The sequence below is a fragment of the Gambusia affinis genome, linkage group LG06, assembly GCF_019740435.1.
Source record: "Gambusia affinis linkage group LG06, SWU_Gaff_1.0, whole genome shotgun sequence".
Classification (NCBI taxonomy): Eukaryota; Metazoa; Chordata; class Actinopteri; order Cyprinodontiformes; family Poeciliidae; genus Gambusia; species Gambusia affinis.
In genome coordinates, this window is record NC_057873.1 from 876,396 (window position 1) to 899,695 (window position 23,300).

The 23,300-nt window shown below is 43.3% G+C and overlaps 1 protein-coding gene across 1 annotated transcript in view; it reads left to right on the forward strand.

Annotated features, from left to right (window-relative positions):
- Nucleotides 1-23,300, forward strand: part of dlc (deltaC) — a 272,983-nt gene that overhangs the window by 156,811 nt on the left and 92,872 nt on the right. Inside the window, exon 7 of the mRNA XM_044119740.1 lies at nt 19,295-19,511. Within this exon, the coding sequence (XP_043975675.1) occupies nt 19,295-19,511 (217 nt within the window). The remainder of the gene's footprint in view (nt 1-19,294; nt 19,512-23,300) is intronic.

Sequence of the window (23,300 nt, forward strand, 5' to 3'; positions counted from 1 at the left end):
GCACAACTTTTATGTGGATGACTGTTTGGTCTCTGTGAGCACAGAAGAGGAAGCTGTCTCATTATATCAAGGACTTCATGCTTTGTGCAAGAAAGGCAGATTTCAGCTTCTCAAATGGATCAATCAACATCAATCAAGTTTTATTTGTATAGCACATTTCAGCATCAAGACATTTCAAAGAGCTTTACATCAAATCAGACACAAAAACACAATGCAACATAGAATCAACAATCAAAACACGACATTAAATCAGGTTCTGTCAATAAATATGTAATTGATTACGTTTCAAATACAATCCTAAACAAGTGGGTTTTTAGTCCAGATTTAAAGGAAGTCAGTGTTTCAGCTGTTTTACAGTTTTCTGGAAGTTTGTTCCAGATTTGTGGTGCATAGATGCTAAATGCTGCTTCTCCTCGTTTGGTTCTGGTTCTGGGGATGCAGAGCAGAACCAGAACCAGAACCTGAGAGTTCTGGAAGGTTGATACAACAGCAGCAGATCTTTAATGTATTGTGGTGTTAAACCATTCAGTGATTTATAAACTAACAACAGTATTTTAAAGTCTATTCTTTGAGCTACAGGGAGCCAGTGGAGAGACTTTAAAACTGGTGTTATGTGCTCTATCTTCCTGGTTTTAGTCAGAACTCCAGCAGCAGCATTCTGGATCAGCTGCAGCTGTTTGATTGATTTGTTGGACAGACCTGTGAAGACGCCGTTACAATAATCAATACGACTGAAGATAAAGGCATGGATGAGTTTCTCTAGATCTGGCTGAGACATTAGTCCTTTAATCCTGGAAATGTTCTTCAGGTGATAGAAGGCCGACTTTGTGACTGTCTTTACGTGGCTCTGAAGGTTCAGGTCAGAGTCCATCACTACTCTTAGACCAATTTAGACCAATGTTGTTCTGGGGCTAAACCTTTAAAGTACGGTGTCCCCCAAGGCTCAATTTTAGGTCCGATTTTGTTTATTTTGTATCTATTACCTCTTGGTCAGATTTTCCATAGGTTTAACGTTTCATTTCATTGCTTTGCAGATGATGTCCAGATTTATATGCCCCTTAAACTACAAAATGGCAAAAGTGAATCTCTTCAACTATTGAACAATTGTTTAACAGAAGTCAAATCTTGGATGGAACAAAACTTTCTTCACCTCAAACAAAGTAAAACACAAGTTATACTATTTGGTCAGAGTCTTCACACAACAGATCCAGATCTGATTCTTGGTTCTTTAGCTCGGTTTTGTCAGACCTCTGCTAGGAATCTTGGTTTTACTTTTGATAGTTGTTTAAAGCTAGATAAACAAGTTAGCTCTGTCGTTAGATCAAGTTTTTATCACCTGCGTATTTTAGCTAAAGTTAAATCTTATTTTTGTTTAAAAGACTTTGAAGGACTTATCCATGCCTTTATCACATCTCGTTTGGATTATTGCAATTCATTATATAGAGGCCTGGATAAATCACAGATGCAGCGACTTCAAATGATCCAGAACGCAGCGGCTCGGCTTCTTACAGGAACCAGGAAGCGTGACCATATAAGGCCCATACTGGCCTCTTTACATTGGCTGCCTGTTTTTTATCGAATAGATTTTAAGATTCTCTTATTAACTTATAAAGCTTTAAATGGATTAGCTCCCCCTTATCTTCTGGAACTTTTAAAATCTCAGTCCGTGTCCAGAACCCTACGTTCTAATAATCAGCTTTTACTGACAGTTCCTCGGACCCGACTTAAGAGGAAAGGAGATCGGGCTTTTTCTGCTGTTGCTCCTTCTCTATGGAACAATCTACCTTTCCAAATTAGATCTGCCCACAACCTGGATCATTTTAAATTGCTTCTTAAAACTCATTTTTATTCCTTGGCATTTAATTGAACTCGTGTTTTGATACTTTGTTTTTATTCATTTGTGTTGTTGTCACTCTTTGGTGCAGTTCTATGCCTGTTTTAAAGTGCTATATAAATAAATTTGACATTGACTACCCCCAGGTTTCAGGCCTGATTGCTGGTTTTTAGTTGTAATAACTGACGCTGTGCACCGACTCTAGATCTATAACTCTAGATATATAACTCCAGATCCTCTTTACATCTAAAAATAATAACTTCAGTTTTGTTTCTGTTCAGCTGGAGAAAGTTTTGTCTCATCCACACATTTATCTGTTCTAAGCATCTGTTCAGTGATTGGATGGGGTCAAAGGTCACCTGGTGACATCGTAATGTAGAGCTGTGTGTCATCTGCATAGTTATGGTAGCTAATATTATTTCCTGTTATAACCTGAGCCAGTGGGAGCATATAGATATTGAATAAGAGGGTTCTAGGATTGAACCTTGGGGTACCCCACATGTGACCTTTGACCTCTTTGATGAGAAGTTTCCAATTGAAACAAAGAAATCCCTGTTCTTTATGTACGATTCAAACCAGTTAATCTCTGGACCGGAGAGTCCGACCCAACTCTCCAGTCCATTCAGTAATATGTCATGGTCAACACTGAGGTCCAACAGAACCAGAACCAGCACTGTGGTTCTCCCACAGTCCGTATTTATATGGGTATCATTGAACACTTTGACTAGGCCAGTCTCTGTGCTGTGGTAACCATGGAAACCAGACTGGAAGGAGTCAAACCCATTGGTTATCGTTAGGAAGCCATTTAACTGTTTAAACAGTTTTTTCAATAACTTTACTGATGAATGGGAGGTCAGAGGTCGGCCTGTAATTCTGCAGTAGTGATTTGTCCAGATTATTCTTTTTTATGAGTGGTTTGATTACTGCTGTTTTCGGATAAGTAACCGACGCAGTGTTCTTACTGCAATACCACAGCATTAACAATCCATTGAGGTGAAGAACCTGGATATGGATAATGATGATCTACCTGTGGAGCGTGTTGGGAGTACAGTGGTGTGTACAATCAGATCTGCTGAAATTCATCCTTAAAGATAGACCTTTGACAAGACGAGGAGTCTTGTCCATCATAAGTTCTATCTACGATCCTCTTGGATTTCTTGCACCAGTTGCCTTAGTCGCAAAGGGGATTCTACAAGATCTAAGCAGAAGACACATTGGCTGGGATGATCCTTTACCACATGATGTGGTCCAGAAGTGGAAAAACTGGCTGGAAGGACTTCATCAGCTGGAACGATTTGGAGTTAACGGATGTCTGAAACCACAAGACTTTGGACAAGCCGCCAGTTTGCAGCTACATCATTTCAGTGATGCAAGCAAGAATGGATATGGAACAGTGAGCTCTCTGTTGCAGTGTAATGCTGATGGACAAGTGCATTGTGCATTTGTAATGGGTAAAGCCCGGGTAGCTCCACTGAAACCCATCACCATCCCTCGCATGGAGTTGACTGCTGCAGTGGTTGCCAGCTGTATGGATAAGCTGTTGAAGAAGGAGTTAAGGATGGAACTACAAGACTCAGTATTTTGGACTGATAGTACTTCAGTTTTGAAGTACATCAAGAATGAAAGATTGAGGTTTAAGACCTTTGTGACAAATTGAGTTGGTCAAATCTCTTACAGTGGAGGTACGTTGCTACCAGTATTAATCCAGCAGATTTGGCATCCAGAGGAACAAGTCTGGAGTCTCTTTTGAAGGCTAATACCTGGGTGTCTGGACCAAAGTTTCTTCATGACCCTAAAAGGAAATGGCCTGCAAATCCTGAGGACATAAGTCATTTTGCTCTGGAAGATCTAGAGGTCAAGACATTGTTTTCTGTTAATGCAACATGAGGCAATGAACTGGTGGATCCAATTATGGACTTCATTCATTCATTTTCCTCTTGGGACAACTGAAAACAATGGTTGGGTGGCTACTCAGGTTTAAACAATTGCTGTCCAAACTGGCTCAAAAGAGAGCACAACTGAAGTTGGACCTTGCAGACTCCAAACTTGATGTTAAACTTCAAGAAAGATTGAAGAAAGAAATGAATGTGTACAAGAAAAATGTTGCATTGGGAGCCTTATCAGTGGAGGATATTGGAAAGGCTGAGAGTGCTATCATCTGCTATTGTCACAAAAAGCGATATCCAGAGGAAATGACAAGTTTACAGAGACATGAAGGTGTGACTAAAACAAGCCAGCTCTATAAGCTTGATCCTATTCTTGAAGGTGGTGTACTAAGAGTTGGCAGAAGGCTAAGCACAGCAGCTATGCCTGCTGAAGCTAAATACCCAGTCATATTGACTAAAGACATTCACATCTCTGAAATTTTACTGTGTCATATACATAATCAGAAAGGCCATGGTGGACGTAATCATATGCTTGCTGAACTGTGTCAAAAGTATTGGATCCCAGGTGCCAGCGTTGCAATTAGGAACACTATCAAAATGCATGACTTGTCGACGACTCCATGCTGCACCAGGAAGTCAAAGGATGGCAGACTTTCCACAGGAACGAGTGTATCCAGACAAACTCCCATTTGCTTGTGTTGGTGTGGATTATTGGTTCCTTTGAAATTAAGCATGGAAGGATCCTGTTGAAACGATATGGAGTCATCTTTACCTGCATGGCAATAAGAGCAGTTCACCTTGAGATGTTGTCATCACTGGATACCAATTCCTTCATCAGTGGTCTCTGAAGATTTATTGCTAGACGTGGTCAAGTGCTGGAGCTGCGTTCTGACAGAACTAACTCTGTAGGAGCTGAATGCGAGTTAAGAAAAGAAACTGAAAGATGGAATCAAACTCTAATCAGTAACACTCTCCTTCAGAAAGGAATAAAATGGTCTTTCAATCCCCCTACTGGCTCACACCATGGAGGTGCATGGGAAAGTCTTAAGTCTGTTTGGAAAGTGTTAAATTCTGTTTTGAGAACACAGAGTCTTGATGAAGAAAGTCTTTGGACAGTTTTCTGTTAAGTTGAGGCTATCATCAATAGCTCACCTTAGACTTAGACTTAGACAGACTTTATTATCATTTTTCATGCACAGGGTGAATACAGAACGAAGTTTCGTTGCATACAGCTCAGGACAATGTTTTGAGGTTCCAATGAGGTTACTCAGAATAAATAAAATACAATATAAAATATAAATATAAATATTAAATATAAAGTGCAGGAATGACAGTAAAATAGAAGTTATTTAGCTATGTACATGAAGTGAGACCAGTTAAGAGTTCAGCAGTCTGATGGCAAATGGGAAAAAGCTGTTCCAGAACCTGGTGGACCTGAAGCTGTTCCAGAACCTGGTGGACCTGAAGCTGTTCCAGAACCTGGTGGACCTGAAGCTGTTCCAGAACCTGGTGGACCTGAAGCTGTTCCAGAACCTGGTGGACCTGAAGCTGTTCCAGAACCTGGTGGACCTGCACCGGATGCTGCAGAACCTCTTTCCAGAGGGCAGCAGGGGGAACAGTCCATGGTGGGGGTGTGAAGGGTCACTGACAATGTTTCGGCCTCGGGACACACAGAGCTGGGATGAAATTTCCTGAATGGAGGGAAGGGGGGCCCTGATGATCCTCTCTGCCGTCCGCTCCACTCTCCTCACGTTCTTCCAGTGGGAGGCGCTGCAGCCTCCACACCACACAGAGAGGCAGCTGGTCAGAATGCTCTCTATGGTGCTTCTGTACAACGTCTTGAGGATGGGCGGGGGCAGGTGAGCTCTTCTCATCCTCCGCAGGAAATACAAGCGTTTCTGTGCCCTCTTGACCAGAGTCGTGGTGTTCACAGTCCATCTGAGGTCATTTGTGATGTGCACCCCCAGGAATAGATAACCAAAGCCTCTACTGATGCCTATGACCTGGAAGCACTAACTCCAAATCATCTTCTTCTCTTGAAGACCACGCCTTCATTGCCACCAGGAGTGTTTCCCAAGAATGCTGTCTATGCTCGGCGAAGATGGAGACAGGTGCAGTATATGGCGGATCTCTTCTGGAAACGTTGGTTAAAGAAATACTTGCCTCAACTACAAGAATGGCAGAAGTGGGTTAGGGTAACAGAACAAGACACAACTTTCTTCCAGGAGATGTCGTCCTCATCGTGGATGACTCTGCTCCACCCAACTCTTGGTTAATGGGGAGAGTTGTGAACATTGTTCCTGATAAAGGAGAACTTGTGCGGACAGTTCGCATCAAGACAAAGACGAACTTCCTGGAAAGACCCATTACCAAGTTGTGCCTGCTTCAGGAGGCGGAGACGCCATGAACATTTAACGATCTTTTCTCTCCGTTCTGATCACCAGTGACTTCCTTTCCCTAGTTGATTGCTTAGTCTAAAAAATAGATTCAAATAAATTTGATGCTGAGCAAATTTATGATCATTTGTTTCCTAAGCTTGTCTCTTACAGTGTTAACATTTCAGATAATTATCTTTGTAATAATTAGGGGCCGGGATGTAAGAGCCATATGATTGAGATAAGTAATTACTGATGTGGCAGGAGCTCACGGTTTGACACTTGGGTGGTGGGCGTGTCCAGGTGGGCGTGTCCAGGTGGGCGTGTCCAGGTGGGCGTGACTGTCACTAAGGGATGAATGGGAACCAAACTGGCACGCTGGTTTGTATGTATGAGGACGCCAGTGGTGGTCGTCATTCCTGTTGACCGTGCTGTAATGTCGCTTATTGTTGGCACCATTGTATGGTTTAGCCTGGTCCGGATGTGTCAGTCCTGGTAAAGTCTGAAGTATGGCAGTGAAGTGGAATAAATTAATGATTGTATGTGTGACCTGGAGTGTGTTGAAGCTTCGTCTCGTTAACCCAGTGCTGCTCTCTACAGCACCGTTTAGTTTACCGCACATTTATGAGACGAGGCGAAGCAGCAGGTGGTGAGAGTCAATAAAAACAGGAGAGAAACTAAAGAGAAACAATAAACCAAGAGAGGATTAAACTAATCAAAGGAAACTAAATGGAAATGCACAAAGAACAAAATGCAAGAATAAATTAAGAAACTAAAGTAAATACAGAAGAATAAACTCTTATGAAAAAAACAGACACTGTTTTCCAAAAATAAGATCATATTGTTATATAGTATTAGCCCATGGGTTAATTCTGACTAATACTAAGAAGAAATATATCTTAAAGCCCATAACAGTAATAAGAAACTTTGCTCTTATTTATGTTTTTAATTGGATTTTATTTATGTATTTATTTCTTCAGTATTATTTTTCTTGTCGGTGTCGTGAGGTTGTTTAGTGACTCCACGACACTTTCAATCTGACTCATTAGGACTGGATTAAAAACCGGATTTGTTTTCTGTCATTTCTGCGCAGTAAAAATATGAATCTATAAATCAATAGACAGTTTATTGAAAAAAAGCATCCATGGTTCTGCCTCATATTTATATTTAGTTTTTCCACTGAACGCTCTGGTTTACACATTAATGCCATGTGAGTGAAATTTTATGGATGATACTCTGATGTCCCGTTCTCCTGAAGGCAGCAGCAGAACCAGAACCAGACAGAACCAGAACCAGACTGAAGAGAAGACGAGTTATGATTGATATAGTTGCAGTTCTATCCATGTTTTAATTGTTGTTGTTGTTTACATCTTTTAACTGGTCATTTTGTGAAACATTTAGGTTAGTTTAGGTTAAACTTTATTAATCCCATAGGGAAACTGAGGTAATCTGTTGCTCACAGATTAATTCACGTCCACACAGCATTAAAATCCACAAAAGGTACAAGAATATAATAAATATGTTACCACTAAAAGAGGTCAAATAAAGGTGCTTAAATGTTTCCCTCCCGCAGTAGCAGCATTATGAAGCCTCATGGCTCGTGGGACAAAGGAGTTTTTAATCCTCTCAGTCGAACAAGCCAGCGTCGAACATCAGAAAACGGCTCATTTCTCTCCACTCTGATTGGCTGCTGATCGGCCAGCAGGTTTTAAGTTGAATATTCTTTTGTCAGGTTCAAACACCTATCAAAGACAAAAATTAATTAAACACAAGAAAGACAAGAGAGATGGATTCTTTGTACTCGCGAGGAGAACAGACAGAGATGTGCTTTCAGTTACAATCTCCTACCGCTCTGAAATCACATCTGCCTGCTCCACTCTTTTTATTGCATTTAGGATCCCTATCACATTGGGCGCTGCAACTCTCAAAGGGGGAAAACAAATCATCACATAGTTGCAGCGCTAATGACAATCACTATCTAGACACATGTTATCTACACACTAGATTCTTCTGTTCCAGGCACGGCGTCGAGCAGAACAAGTTGTATGTCTTCACGGTGACGGCTTTGTTGCTATCTAACAGGTCAAGGAGAGCAGAGTTTCTGGCCGCAAACTCTGCTGGAAGCGGTTGTCACTGCTTTCTCTCAGGAAGGAATCAAAGTTATTCAATACACAGAAACATTCTTTATACTAAAATTAAAATGAAGTAAAAGCATATAAGTAAAACATTATAAAGATATAACTATAAGACTACATGAACAACAAATAATTTGATAATACCAATAATACAATTTACCCAACATCTTTCATTGCATTTTTCTTGGACGCCTTTAAAAATAATTTCTGTGGGGTTTTTTTCTTTGGGAACTAATAATTCAGTAAAATAATATTCAGTGTACACTGTTCTAGATCTATAACCGTAGGTCTAGAACCAGAACCAGAACCAGCTCTGTGGTTCTTCCACCATCTGTGTTTATATGGATGTCCTTGAACCCTTTGACTAGGCCGGTCTCTGTGCTGTGGTAACCATGGAAACCAGCCTGAAAGCGGCTGCTCAGCCGCTGAAAGAGATTTTCCAGTAACGTTGCTGATGAACGGAGGTCAGAGGTCAGCCTGTGATTCTGTTTTGATATCTGGAGGAAAATCACCTGATGAGCCAGGAGTTTATTATTCAGATCAGATGAAGGCTGGACGGCCTGGAGGAAAGGTTTGGGTCGGTTTGGGTCGGTTTGGGTCGGTTTGGGTCAGTTTGGGTCAGTTTGGGTCGGTTTGGGTCGGTTTGGGTCGGTTTGGGTCGGTTTGGGTCGGTTTGGGTCGGACATCCAGGAAGAAACCATGAACTCATTTTCCTTTAGACATCCCAGTATGTAGGAAACAGAGCTGCTGGTCAGCTCCCATTAATACATCTTAATGTTAGTTAGCGTAAACACCCAGAAGGCTGTAACCATGGCAACGCTTCCAGCTTGTAGCAGTATAAGTATTTATAATAATTATTATTGTATTTTCTATTTAAAAGTTGCCTTTCTGGACAAAAATTGTAATTTCACAAAAAAGAACAATAAATATTACATAAAGAAATTCTACATAAAAATAAAGTGTTGATTAATCCAAGAGTTTATACTCTGGGTGCATAATTATTAGTCTTATCAAATCTTTTTATGCATATTTTCCAACTCCAAGCTGCATTAACTTCAATGCTTATTGAATATAAACATATCTGATGTCTATTTCTTTAATAAAGGGGGCGGGGCCTAAGGAGATGAACACCTGATATCACGGTGTGAATAATTATGAGGCAGCTTCTTTTCCTCAGGCAAAATGGGCCAAAAATTAGATTTAAGTGACTCTGAAAGGTCCAAAACTGTAAAAAGTCTTTCAGAAGGATGCAGCACGCTAGAAATTGCTGAGATAATGGAGTGTGATCACAGAACCATCAAACGTTTGGCTGCACACAAAAGAACGGAGTCACAAGAAATGTGTTGAGAAAAAAGATGTAAAAGATCTGCCAACAACTGGAGAAGAATCAAACATGTAGCTACAGGAACCCGTTATCTTCCAGACCTGTAGCACCCAGAGGTATGAAATGTTAAGACTAATGGCCATGGTCGTTAAGAAAAATGGCCAAGGTCTGGAAGGCCAAAACAAAACCGTCACTGAACAAAATACATACGCTGAAACATCAAGACTGGACCAAGACAGACCTGGAGACAGATTGTTCAGAGGTTTGATGGACTGATGGGACGAGAGTGAGTCAAATGATGGATGGACCCATGGTTGGGTCAGTACTGGTACTGGTATAGTACCAGGGTACTGGCGCTATTAAAGATGAACTGGTTGGAAGATGGACCCAAACCTTCAGCCAGTTTTTAGCAGACTCTTTCTTCAAGCAGTGGTTCAGGAAGAAGTCTGAATCTTTCTGAAAGACCCTGGTTCTTATGCAGGACAATGATCCATCACAGGCACCAAAGTACTCCAGTGAGTAGTGAGTACTGGTACCGGTACCAGTTGGCTCCTCTTTAAGTTCTGCTCAGAGCTCCAGGATGATCAGTCTGGATGAATCTAAACGCTGATAAACCAGCAGATCAATCTGATCTCTGATCAGTGACTCCATGTTCTCCTCAGGTAGCGGCTCACCTGGATGTACAGGGTATCGCTAAAGTAAGTACACCCTCTCATTCCTGCAGATATTTAAGTTGATCTTTTCATGGGACAACACTGACAAAATGACACTTTGACTCAATGAAAAGGTCTGTGTGCAGCTTATATCACAAGATAAATTACTCTATACAGCCATTAATGTCTAAACCAGCAGCAACTAAACAGACTACACCCCTAAATGTCCAAACTGAGCACCGCTCGTCATCTTCCCTCCAAAATGTCATGTGACTCGTTGGTGTCACCAGGCCTCAGCTGTGCTTAGGGAGCAGGTGTGTTCAGTTTTGCAGTACAGCTCTCACTCTCTCTCCTACTGGTCACTGAAGGTCCAACATGGCGCCTCATGGCAAAGAACTCTCTGAGGATCCTAGAAGACCAATTGTTGCAGCACATGAAGATGACCGAGGCTGCAGGAGGATTGCTAACACCCTGGAACTGAGCTGCAGCACAGTGGCCAAGATCATCCAGCTTTCTAAAGAGCAGGTCCACCCAGAACAGACCTCCGTTGGTCATCCAAAGAAGCTGAGAGCACATGCTCAGAGTCACATCCTGATGCTGCGTTTGAAAGATGGGTGCAGGGTTTCTGTCAGCATTGCTGCAGAGATGGAAGAGGTCAGGGGTCAGACCACATCAGATTGACGCCCCAGAAGGAAGCCTCTCCTGAAGTCTGCACACCGTTTGCTGAAGACATGTCAACAAAGGACATGGATTCCTGGAAGCAGGTCCTGTGGTCTGATGAGACCAAGATCAATCAGTTTGGTTCAGATGGTCTCCAGCATGTGAGGCAGCTGTCAGGTGAGGAGCACAGAGAGAAGTGTGTGATGCCTGCAGTGATAATGGTGGCAACGCAAAATATTGACTCTTAAGGAACTGCCACTTCAGGGTGTACTTACTTTTGTTGCTGGTGGTTTAGACATTAATGGCTGTATAGAGCAATTTAGGGACTGCACAGTGGTGCAGTGGGTAGAGCTGTTGCCTTGCAGCAAGAAGGTCCTGGGTTCGATTCCCGGCCCGGGGTCTTTCTGCATGGAGTTTGCATGTTCTCCCTGTGCATGGTGGGTTCTCTCCGGGTTCTCCGGCTTCCTCCCACAGTCCAAAAACATGACTGTCAGGTTAATTGGTTTCTCTAAATACTCCCTAGGTGTGAGTGTGTGTGTGAATGGTTGTGTGTCTCTGTGTTGCCCTGCGACAGACTGGCGACCTGTCCAGGGTGACCCCGTGACCCCGCCTCTCGCCCGGAACGTTAGCTGGAGAGGAACCAGCAACCCACCTGACCCCATCAGGGACCAGGTGACCAGAAAATGGATGGATAGAGTAATTGGGGCCTACCATGCAAAGCAATGGCAGGAACCTATTGTTATGCACCTATTACCGTTAATGCGGCTCGAACCGCTGAATGGACCCCTACAAAAGTGGTATCAAAACGTGCAGCTTGATCACAGCATTGGAGCTTTTACTTCTGGTGGGATTCTGAGATAATATGGCGACAAAAAAAGCAAAAAACGCTTTTGCCATTGTTGTGTTTGGGGACAGATTGGATGAGTCATCACAGCTGCCAGTTCATGACTGACAATTAAATACCATAGCAACGGCGCGATCAGCATGAACTGCTCAGACAGTCCGTCTGGTGCGTGACTCCTGATTGGTTGAGAGAGAATGAGGAGGGAGCAAGAAGGACAGCACACTGTGACGGTAGAGAACGGAGGGTGAGACGAGCGGACAAGAAGTGAAGAAAACACTCAAAGGAGTTAAAAACTGGACAAAAGTACGGAGGAGGTGGAAATTCGGGAAATGTTGGAAGAGCTTGGTCGCTGAGAGGGATGGGACCAGGGGAGCTAGAGCAAGTAGTCCTGATGAGTTTTGACCAAAGCTAAGTGGGCTAGCAGCTTCAGCACCACGTGTTCAGCGCTGGGTCCAGACCGACACGTGCGCTTTGGCAGGCGCCGTTTAAATTTCTTCAGAAATGTTCTAGTTCATCTTGTTATATCAGCTGCACACAGATCTTTTCATTGAGTCAAAGTGTCATTTTGTCAGTTTTGTCCCATGAAAAGATCAACTTAAATATCTGCAGGAATGAGAGGGTGTACTTACTTTGGTGATACACTGTACCTGTGATTGTCTCCACACCTGATCACCTTCAATAATCAAACCTGTTTGATCAGCCCTGGTTTCTCTTCAGTTGGAATAAATGACCAAGCAGATAACAGGCATTTCAAACTCAGGAAACTTACTGTTTACATTCCACTGAGGTTTTCACATCCGTTTGTTTTATTGTGTGTGTGTGTGTGTGTGTGTGTGTGTGTGTGTGTGTGTGTGTGTGTGTGTGTGTGTGTGTGTGTGTGTGTGTGTGTGATGTTATTGTCTGAGATAAATGTGGTTCAGTTTCATGGTTAAATTTAAACAATAAAAGATTAAAACCATAAAGAAACATCCTGTCGATGTCTCCTGGTCTTAATAACTGAATTCAGGTTTCAGTGTTTATGTGAGTTTTGCTGCTTTGTAGTTTGTTGTTCATAAAAGTTTGTATGGCTGCTGCACATTTTAACATCAGGTCAAAAGTTTACATATATGTAGGTAAACTTTCACGACACCTTCATTTTTATACAAGCCGATGTTTGTGAAATATGGTTCATGTTTCCCACATGAGGCCTCAGGTGACCTGAGTTCAGATCAGATGGATGAAGGAAAGATGTGGGTCGGATATCCAGACAGCAGGAAGAGGAGCTTCATTGGATTATCGCTTCTTCTAAGCTTTTATAGTTCAGTGTTGAAATTGCATCTTTTTTTTTTATTTGCCATGTTATTGGGTTTAGTGCGGATGTTCAGATTAATCCTCTAATTTTTACATTTTCTCCATAAAGAAGTTGGTAAATTGGTTGCGGGTCCTGGAGTCCAGCTCGAGTCCAGTTAGTGTACGGTTGGAGTCCAGTTGGAGTCCAGTTGGAGTCCAGTTGGAGGCCAGTTGGTGTCCAGTTGGTGTCCAGTTGGAGTCCAGTTGGAGTCCAGCTCGAGACCAGTTAGTGTACGGTTGGAGTCCAGTAGAAGTCCAGTAGAAGTCCAGTAGGTGTCCAGTTGGAGACCAGTTGGAGTCCAGCTCGAGACCAGTTGGAGTCCAGTTGGAGTCCAGTTGGTGTCCAGTTGGAGACCAGTTGGAGTCCAGTTGAAGTCCAGTAGAAGTCCAGTAGGTGTCCAGTTGGAGACCAGTTGGAGTCCAGCTCGAGACCAGTTGGAGTCCAGTTGGAGTCCAGTTGAAGTCCAGTAGGTGTCCAGTTGGAGACCAGTTGGAGTCCAGTTGAAGTCCAGTAGGTGTCCAGTTGGAGACCAGTTGGAGTCCAGTTGGAGACCAGTTGGAGTCCAGTTGGAGTCCAGTTGGTGTCCAGTTGGAGACTAGTTGGAGTCCAGTTGGAGTCCAGCTGGAGTCCAGCTGGAGTCCAGTAGAAGTCCAGTTGGAGTCCAGTTGGAGTCCAGTTGGTGTCCAGTAGAAGTCCAGTTGGAGTCCAGCTCGAGACCAGTTGGAGTCCAGTTGGAGTCCAGTTGGTGTCCAGTTGGAGACCAGTTGGAGACCAGTTGGAGTCCAGTTGGAGTCCAGTTGGAGTCCAGTAGGTGTCCAGTTGGAGTCCAGTAGAAGTCCAGTTGGACTCCAGTTGAAGTCCAGTTGGTGTCCAGTAGAAGTCCAGTTGGAGTCCAGTTGGAGTCCAGCTCGAGACCAGTTAGTGTACGGTTGGAGTCCAGTAGAAGTCCAGTAGAAGTCCAGTAGGTGTCCAGTTGGAGACCAGTTGGAGTCCAGCTCGAGACCAGTTGGAGTCCAGTTGGAGTCCAGTTGGTGTCCAGTTGGAGACCAGTTGGAGACCAGTTGGAGTCCAGTTGGAGTCCAGTTGGAGTCCAGTAGGTGTCCAGTTGGAGTCCAGTAGAAGTCCAGTTGGACTCCAGTTGAAGTCCAGTTGGTGTCCAGTAGAAGTCCAGTTGGAGTCCAGTTGAAGTCCAGTAGGTGTCCAGTTGGAGTCCAGTTGGAGTCCACTTGGAGTCCAGTTGGAGTCCAGTTGGAGTCCACTTGGAGTCCAGCTCAAGACCAGTTGGATACCAGTTGGAGTCCAGTTGAAGTCCAGTTGAAGTCCAGTTGGAGTCCAGTTGAAGTCCAGTTGGAGACCAGTTGAAGTCCAGTAGGTGTCCAGTAGGTGTCCAGTAGGTGTCCAGTTGGAGTCCAGTTGGAGTCCAGTTGGATTCCAGTTGGAGTCCAGTTGGATACCAGTTGGAGTCCAGTAGGTGTCCAGTTGGAGTCCAGTAGGTTTGGAGTCCAGCTCGAGACCAGTTGGAGTCCAGTAGGTGTCCAGTTGGAGTCCAGTAGGTGTCCAGTAGAAGTCCAGTTGGAGTCCAGTTGGATTCCAGTTGGAGTCCAGTTGGATACCAGTTGGAGTCCAGCTCGAGACCAGTTGGAGTCCAGTAGGTGTCCAGTTCGAGTCCAGTAGGTGTCCAGTAGAAGTCCAGTTGGAGTCCAGTAGAAGTCCAGTTGGAGTCCAGTTGGATTCCAGTTGGAGTCCAGTTGGATACCAGTTGGAGTCCAGCTCGAGACCAGTTGGAGTCCAGTAGGTGTCCAGTTCGAGTCCAGTAGGTGTCCAGTAGAAGTCCAGTTCGAGTCCAGTAGGTGTCCAGTTGGAGTCCAGTTGAAGTCCAGTTAGTATCCAGTTGAAGTCCAGTTGGAGTCCAGTTGAAGTCCAGTTAGTATCCAGTAGAAGTCCAGTTGGAGTCCAGTGGGAGTCCAGTTGGATACCAGTTGGAGTCCAGCTCGAGACCAGTTGGAGTCCAGTAGGTGTCCAGTTGGAGTCCAGTAGGTGTCCAGTAGAAGTCCAGTTGGAGTCCAGTTGGATTCCAGTTGGAGTCCAGTTGGATACCAGTTGGAGTCCAGCTCGAGACCAGTTGGAGTCCAGTAGGTGTCCAGTTGGAGTCTAGTAGGTGTCCAGTTGGTGTCCAGTTGAAGTCCAGTAGAAGTCCAGTTGGAGTCCAGTAGGTGTCCAGTTGGAGTCCAGTTGAAGTCCAGTTAGTATCCAGTTGAAGTCCAGTTGGAGTCCAGTTGAAGTCCAGTAGAAGTCCAGTTAGTATCCAGTAGAAGTCCAGTTGGACTCCAACTGGTTCAGTCTGGAGGTTTGTGATCCTGTCAACTGTTGCAAGTGAAGCTCCAGTTTTGTGGATCTTTATCAGAACCAGCCCTGGGCCTCCTGGGTTGGTTCTTTTCTTTCCCTGCTGATCCTGGATCAGTTCTGGATCTGCTGGTTTCCCTCGTCTCCAGGTCCAGTTAAACGTTCACACTGGACCCACAGGCTTCAGCTGAAGAGAAGAAAGTTTAAGTGTTCCTTCATGAAAACCCGGTTTTGTTTCTTGCATATTGGATCCAGCAGTTTAAAGCGACTGATTTTTATTTTCATCTTGTTGATGACATTCAGAGTAATGATTGTTTTAGTTCTGCAGAACCACATCAGAACCAGTCAGGATTAGCAGCAGCTTGTATTCCCAGTTGGAGGAAAGTTCTGGGAACGCTGAATTTAACTCTTCTGGACCGTTTCCTGTCTTCATGTTGGGGCAGCAGAACCTGTTCAGCTGTGGAGGCCCAATGGGGCAACATCCCCATATCATGATACCTGAGCCGCCGTGCTTTACAGTGTCTAGAAGGAGGAATCTGGACCAGAAGCATTAGATTAAACGGTTCTGTTGCAGAATAACCAGCTTGTATGTGGCGTCTGTAGGTTCTGGTGGTTCTTTATGGATCTCTTGCATGTTATTGTTCACATCTGGAAATTCAGTGCCGGTACTCAATGCTGGACTTCAAAAAGACAATTCTTTTCCAGGCCATCCATAAACCGTTAGAACCGTTAGCAAAATGAAACCTGGGTAGATATTTATGGCAGAATATGGTAGATATTTTTAATCTAGAGTGGTGTGCCACAGCACAGGGAAAACTAAAGCAGAAAAACTGTTCAAGAATGAATCAAAACCACTTTTTTCTTGCTCCTTGTGTCGGCTGCGCTTCCAGCAAAAACGTTGCTACAGCGTGGTACGTCATTCCAGCTTATTTGTCTTTAAGGTTTATTCTCTGTTCTTACTGCCTGGCAGATCTATAAATTATATAATCTGTCATCAATACTGTTTTGATTTAACAACAAAAGACACTCAAACATTTCCCACACAAAGATCAGAACATTTAGGCTGTGACAGTTTCATGTTTTAATTTTGACATTTATTTTGTAATTATTAATAAGTGATTGATGTGGTGGATTAGCTACTGCTGCTTTTAGCTAAGCTAACACAGTGAGGTCCTGTCCACAGCAGCTCTACTGTGAGAGCAGAGCTGCTGTGGACAGGCAGCTGTGATGGAGCTGTGGTAGGTGTCGCCTCAAACCGGGCATAGAAGATATTCATCTCCTCTGCCAGGAAGTGGTTCCCTCTGTGCAAGGCTGGTTGCTGGGTCTGTAGGGTCTGTAGCTGGTAATGTACTGGACACCCTGCCACACCTGCCTGGTGTTGTTGCTCCTGAGCTGCTTCTCTATTCTCCCTCTGTACGACGCCTTGGCAGATGCCTCTTCTCAGGTTGGCTCTGGCAGAAGTGTAGAGTGATTTGTCCCCTGACCTGAAAGCAGCGTTCCTGGCTTTCAAGAGGCCCCGGACCTCCTTAGTCATCCAGGGTTTCCTATTCAGATAGATCCTCATGGGGGGCGGGGGGATCCTCAGGCCAGATGGTGGCCTGAGATTGTTCTGGTTGTTGCTGATAGTATCACGCAGGAGTCCCACAGCCGAGCTGGCGTTAGCATCCGTTGCTATGTAAGCCACAGTGAGTAGAATGGCATTAAACTCACGTGGGAGGTATCGGGTCTGCATTTAATTGTGATGAATCCACGCCTGGAGAACAGTGGCTAACAACTACTGTGGAGTTCGTACACCAGCTGTTATTTACATAAACGTATAGTCCACCTCCTCTTTTCTTACCGGAGCTCGCTGATCAGTCCTGTCGGTGTGCTGTGTAGCCTGCTAGCTCGATCTCTGGTCCGGTATGGTTGGATTTAACCACGTCTATCAACAGGATGCAGCATTCCCGGATGAGGTTGTCAGTTGCAAGAAGTTTGTTAGCGAGAGACCTCACTTTGGAAAGAAAAATGCTTGGTAGCGGTGGTTTGTGTGGCTGTTTCCTGAGCCTCGCTAACACGCCACTGCGACACCCCCTCTTTAGTTTACGATCTCTACGCCGCCCGGTCGTAGATACTGGGATTGTAATCCAGGAAGAGCCCAGTGTCCGTGCAATATCTACCGAAATGTTGTTGTGGACACGGAAAAGCTCATGTGACAGACGTCCCCCGATTGCTTGACCAATGGCCAGTAAATTTTGTCGGTTGTAGCTAGGCCTGTCGCGATAAACGATATATCGATTAATCGTACGATAAATTAAAACTATCAACGTCATTTTATTTATCGTCTCTTCCAGCCTTTTTCTCTTTCTGTTGATGACACTGAATCCTAGGTACATCGGGTTCCATCGGGTTCCATCGGGTTCCATCGGGTTCCATCGGGCCGTGTGGTGTCCAACAATGGGCACAAAATAATGGCTCCAAGTCCAGTGAAGTCATTTTAAAACCAGGCATTAATCAATGCTTCACTACAATCTCCCTGCAGTGCATGTGTCTCTAGTGTCAGCGTAACGTCCTGACTGAATGAAAATCATTAGAACCTTTTTATGTCACGTTAACAAAGAACAGCTGAAAAGTTACCGGGTTCATCAACTGGTACCAATTTGGCTCCAACTCCTCCCCTCATCATTTCTATATTCTTTACACCAAATGTTTTATAAACATTAATGTTGTTTCCACATATCATCTCCAATGTCCGCTGGACTTCGGGTTGCTCCGTGTCAGCTGTTTGGGATTCCCCTCTGTAATTTCCCCTCAGAAAGCAGGAGGAGAATCCGGCTTTCTGATTGGCTACCTGTCACATTCAACAGGCTGCGTTAAGCTCCCAGTGGGGAAAACCCCTGATTTAGATCGGAGCGCCACAACGATCTACCGTAACACACCACACACTACAGGATGATCGGTTATGAAACCACAAGAGACAATCTGAGAACATCAACGTTCTCAGATTGTCTTAAGGGGAAAATGTAGGAGTGAACTAACGTGTAGTGTGAACTATTGCATCAGGTAGTCGATGTTCCATCTTCTCTATTTAAATCTAATGATTACTGAAGGACAATATGTTTTACAGACTTCATAATCTGAACTCTTTTGGTTGAATCCAGTATTTATTTACACTTTGGTGTTTTTATTCATTTTTGTTAATGGAGACTGAGAATCCATTTTATTTTAGTTTTTGGTTGTTTTGTTTATTTGATCAGTTCCAGTGTTAAATGTTCTTTTGAAAATAAAGTGTATCTATCTTTGGCAGGAAATCACATGAATTATTATGTCATTTCTATTAAATCAGAGTAAAAAGGTCTTCAAACAATATTATCGTTTATCGCAATAGTTTTCGAGACAATTAATCATTTAGTAAAATTTGCTATCGTGACAGACCTAGTTGTAAGTGTTTTTAACCGAGCAGAATGGAAAAGACAAACTTTGAGTCGGAGCACAAAGCCGCTGCGTTCACACGCGCCGCCATCTTGAGAACTATGAAAAACTGAAATACTTCCCTTTCTCTCACTATTTTTTTACTTAATTAAAACTTCTTCCTGACCTCATTATCTAGTTTTCATAGTGTTGACAACTAGTAGCAAAGCTCTGCATCTCTTTTTCTGTATCAGACGTACATTTAACACTTAGCAGGTTATATTGACAAGTCAACAGCTAAAGCTAATGCTTGTCATAGTCAGCCAGCAGCGTTTTGCCCTGCAGCAGGGAGATGGGGTTGGGGTCACGCTGCAGCAGGTTCATACCTCTTCTACATGCCTGCTGGCCCAGTCTGACCCACTGAGATGTTTTACTGCTGCCATGTTGGACAGAACCATAGGATGAGACAGAAACTGATCCTCCTGTTCCTTACCGGTTTCTCCTCTGTGTCTTCCTGCAGGATCTGTTGGACGGGTATTCCTGCGCGTGTCCTCAGGGTTTCTACGGAAGGGACTGTGAGATCAGCGCCATGCGGTGCGCAGACGGGCCGTGCTTCAACGGGGGAACCTGCCTGGAGGCCGTTGGCGGCGGCTACAGCTGCCGCTGCCCTGACGGCTTCACCGGCTCCAACTGTGAGAAGCATCTGGACCGATGCAGCAGCGGACCCTGCGCTAACGGTACACACCCTCCGTCAGGAACAGAGCCTACGCTCCAACCATTAATACTCAGATGAAAGCATTCATCTGAGGAATGCTTCACACCAACACCTCCAGCTTCTGCTTTGCTCTTTACATTCAGTCTGTGGATTCTAGAGGAAAGCAAACGTAGAAACCCTAAAATCAGAAAAATGTTCCTGGTTCTTACAGTCAGCATAAATTCAGGAGAGCAACTTGTTTGGGTTTCAGTTGGTCCAGAACTGGACCACCTCTGTGTGATCCGGACCTCTAAGAGCCTCATTACTCTTAATCATTATAATGAATTTCATGCTAATTAAAACAGGAGAAAAAACCAACTAAAGCAGGTAAGTTGGACGGCGCTCTCTGCTGTCGGCCTGCAGCTGAAGGAAAGTTGGTAACCGGGTCAGCGCCGACGGTCCAGAAGGACGGGAAGCAGGGAATCTGGACCGGAACGTCTGCAAGAGGGAAGCCAATCTGCTGACCCGGACACGGCTCTCCTAATAATCAATCAATCAATCAAGTTTATTTGTAAAGAACATTTCAGCATCAAAGCAGTTTAAAGTGAAACATCATAAAAAACCATATAGTCCATAATTCATTTTATTTTGAAAATCATGGATACACATCAGGATCAGTGTTTCACTGATTATGTTTCCATAGCAACTGGTTTCAGTCTGCATTACAGGAACTCAGGGTTTCAGCTGGTTTTCAGTTTTCTGGAAGTTTGTTCCAGATCTGTGGTGCATAGAAGCTGAATGCTGCTTCTCCATGTTTGGTTCTGGTTCTGATGCAGAACAGAACCAGAACCAGCAGGTTGATCCAGCAGCAGATCTTTAATCTTTCAGTGATTTATAAACTACCAGCAGTTTAAAGTCTCAGTGAAGGAATGTAGAACTGGGTGGTGTAGAACTGGGTGGTGTAGAACTGGGTGGTGTAGAACTGGGTGGTGTAGAACTAGGTGGTGTAGAACTGGGTGGTGTAGAACTGGGTGGTGTAGAACTGGGTGGTGTAGAACTGGGTGGTGTAGAACTAGGTGGTGTAGAACTGGGTGGTGTAGAACTGGGTGGTGTAGAACTGGGTGGTGTAGAACTGGGTGGTGTCTCCATCCTCCTGGTTTTAGTCAGAACTCCAGCAGCAGCGTTCTGTTAGTTTGTCTGGCTGCTACGGTTGTTGTAAACGAATATCTTAGTAATTGAATAATCTGTTGATTATTCTTACAATTAATCGAGAAATCGGATAAAAAACATTTATAAAATAAAATATTGGTAAATCTGGCATAACAGCAGTGTTACTGTCGGATATCAATATCAATCCAATTTTTCATTATTTTAATGTGCAACAATAATTAAGTTGAAAACTAACCAGGTTAATAATAATTAACCTGTTAACTTTCTAAGTTAAACTGGAGAAAAGTTACACAAAGATCTGAAATTATATTCAATTCAATAATAAAGAGCCTCACAAACAGTTTTTAGTTGATGTATTTATCATCTTCAGTCACTTTAATAGATGAATTCTCACCTGACAGGTTTTGGGTTTCAGGATACGGGAAATGTTGTCTGGACTGTTGCAGGAAGATTAGAGGCAGGGTGAAAGCAGTCTGAAATTCTTGGAGGTACTATGACAAAAGTCTATATATATGTATATATATGTATATATATGTATACATATTTGTACAACTGGTTCTTTGTGTGCCTTGGAGTCTCTGTGCTGATGAAGCGATAAAACCTGGGTAACTTTTAATCACTATAAAATGGGGTCGTGTTTCCCTCAGTCCACTGGTTGGTAATGTTGTGACCTCCAGACTCCATGAGATCTAAATTGTGACCATCATGGCCTGTAGTGTATCCCAGTTTTCCATGTCTGGCATATAACCATTCATTTTAGCTTTTAAACTGGTTATAATGGTCCTGGACCAGTGAGAGGGATGATCAGTAGTGACCCTCATCCTGACCCTCATCCTGACTCTCCGTTACCGTATCCAGTTTTCAGGCTTGATATTTATTTTGCAATTATTAATAAGCGTAATAAATAATAAACTCCTGCTCTGCTGGTTAATTTGGTATTGGAACCGAAACGCTCAGACTTGGCAACACCTTGTTGAAACAATAATCACTGAGATTATTATTTTTGTCTGGTTATTAATTTGAACACGTTTTGTTGTTGTCGTTCTTTAATAAAGTTTTGAATGCTTCGATAAGTGAGTCAGATGACCTGCTGATCTCAGCCTCCTGCCGCCGTTCAGTTTGTCCCCCAACGCCGAGATCCACTCCACAAATCGCTCTCACAAAGCACAACCAGTTCACAAACAATGAAATGGGGAAAAAGCTATTTATTAACTGATTGAGTCGTGTTTTAGATTGCTCTTGAAAAACTAATTAGTCTCCTGTACAGTGCAGGCTTTGGTGTTTTTACATCCTCTGTCTTGCAGGTTCTGCGTTCCTGTCAGGGTCAGCAGTACCTGACTGGACCCGCCCACTTTCACCCGAGTAGAGGTGAACAAATGAATATAAGATGGGGGTGGAGAGGAGGACATAGACAGCAGACTGATGAATTTTAGTCTGGAGGGACACGACCAGTAGACCCGGGAACGAGTGTAAGAATGCACTGAAAAAAATAACTCTTTGGATGAACGTAAAAAAATCATGGAAATGTTTTCCACCTGATTACTTTGTTTTATTTCAGCACCATGTGATTCTGTTACTCCTATTTAAAGCAAATGTGTTGGCTCAATATAATTTATAAAGGTTGATTCAACTCATTCACTATAGTTGTAATTTAAGAACCAGCCCAACTAACGCTTTGGAAATAATTTACTTGACTAAGATTAATGGCAATTTAGTTGAAACCACCTTTTTTTTTTCTCCAAAGGGTTTTTGTGTCTCTAGTGGCTCGTATTTTTTTGAGACAGTAGGCAGACAGGGTGAGGTCGTGGCAAAGGTCACCGGGACCAGGAGTCGAACCAGCAACATCTGCGTCGAGGACTAAGGCCTCCAAACGTGCAGTGTGCTAAACCGCTGCACCACCACATCACACTGGAGAAACCAAGTGATGTTACAGTGAAACCTTCACAATAATTATTAAGTTGATCCAACTCATGAAAATTAAGTTAACACAACTAACATGCTTCATGCTGAAAGAAAACTATTTAATTGTGTGGAACTCCTTTCCATGATTTAATTACGTTAATTCAACGACATTGTTTTAAAAAGGTCAGACTTTTTTACAGTTTTTAATGACAATAGTGCCTGTAGAGAAAAACTAATATCTATAGTTTAACGTGTAACTAAAACCACTCTGAAGTTTTCCCAGGTGTAAAACGGTTATGTCTCATGATCTCTCATGATCCCCTGATTTCACTAGACCCTCTTCACAGGGAAATGAATCTGACTAAAATGAATCACGTTGTCTCAACTTGAATATGTTATTCAAGTTGAGATAAAAACGATTGTCTCGCGTGATCTCTGTGACATCCTGTGATCTCACTCGGCTTCAGCACCAGATCAGTCTGACTACAATGAATCATGTTATCTCAACATGATTAAATTTCATAAATTGTTGAATTTCTTGTTTATCCAACATGATTGCATCACGTTTTTGTTTGAAACATGAAATTATTTATTTAAAAGTACATGATATTCTTTTGTTAATCTGATAACCCCCTAAGTTGATTTTTTACAGTGTGGTGTGAAGCAATACAGGATATTTATGGCGTCTTGGTTCGTCACAGTCATGAACTCCACCAGGTTCTGTTCAGATCAGGATGAAATGAATTTACTATTCGGTTCG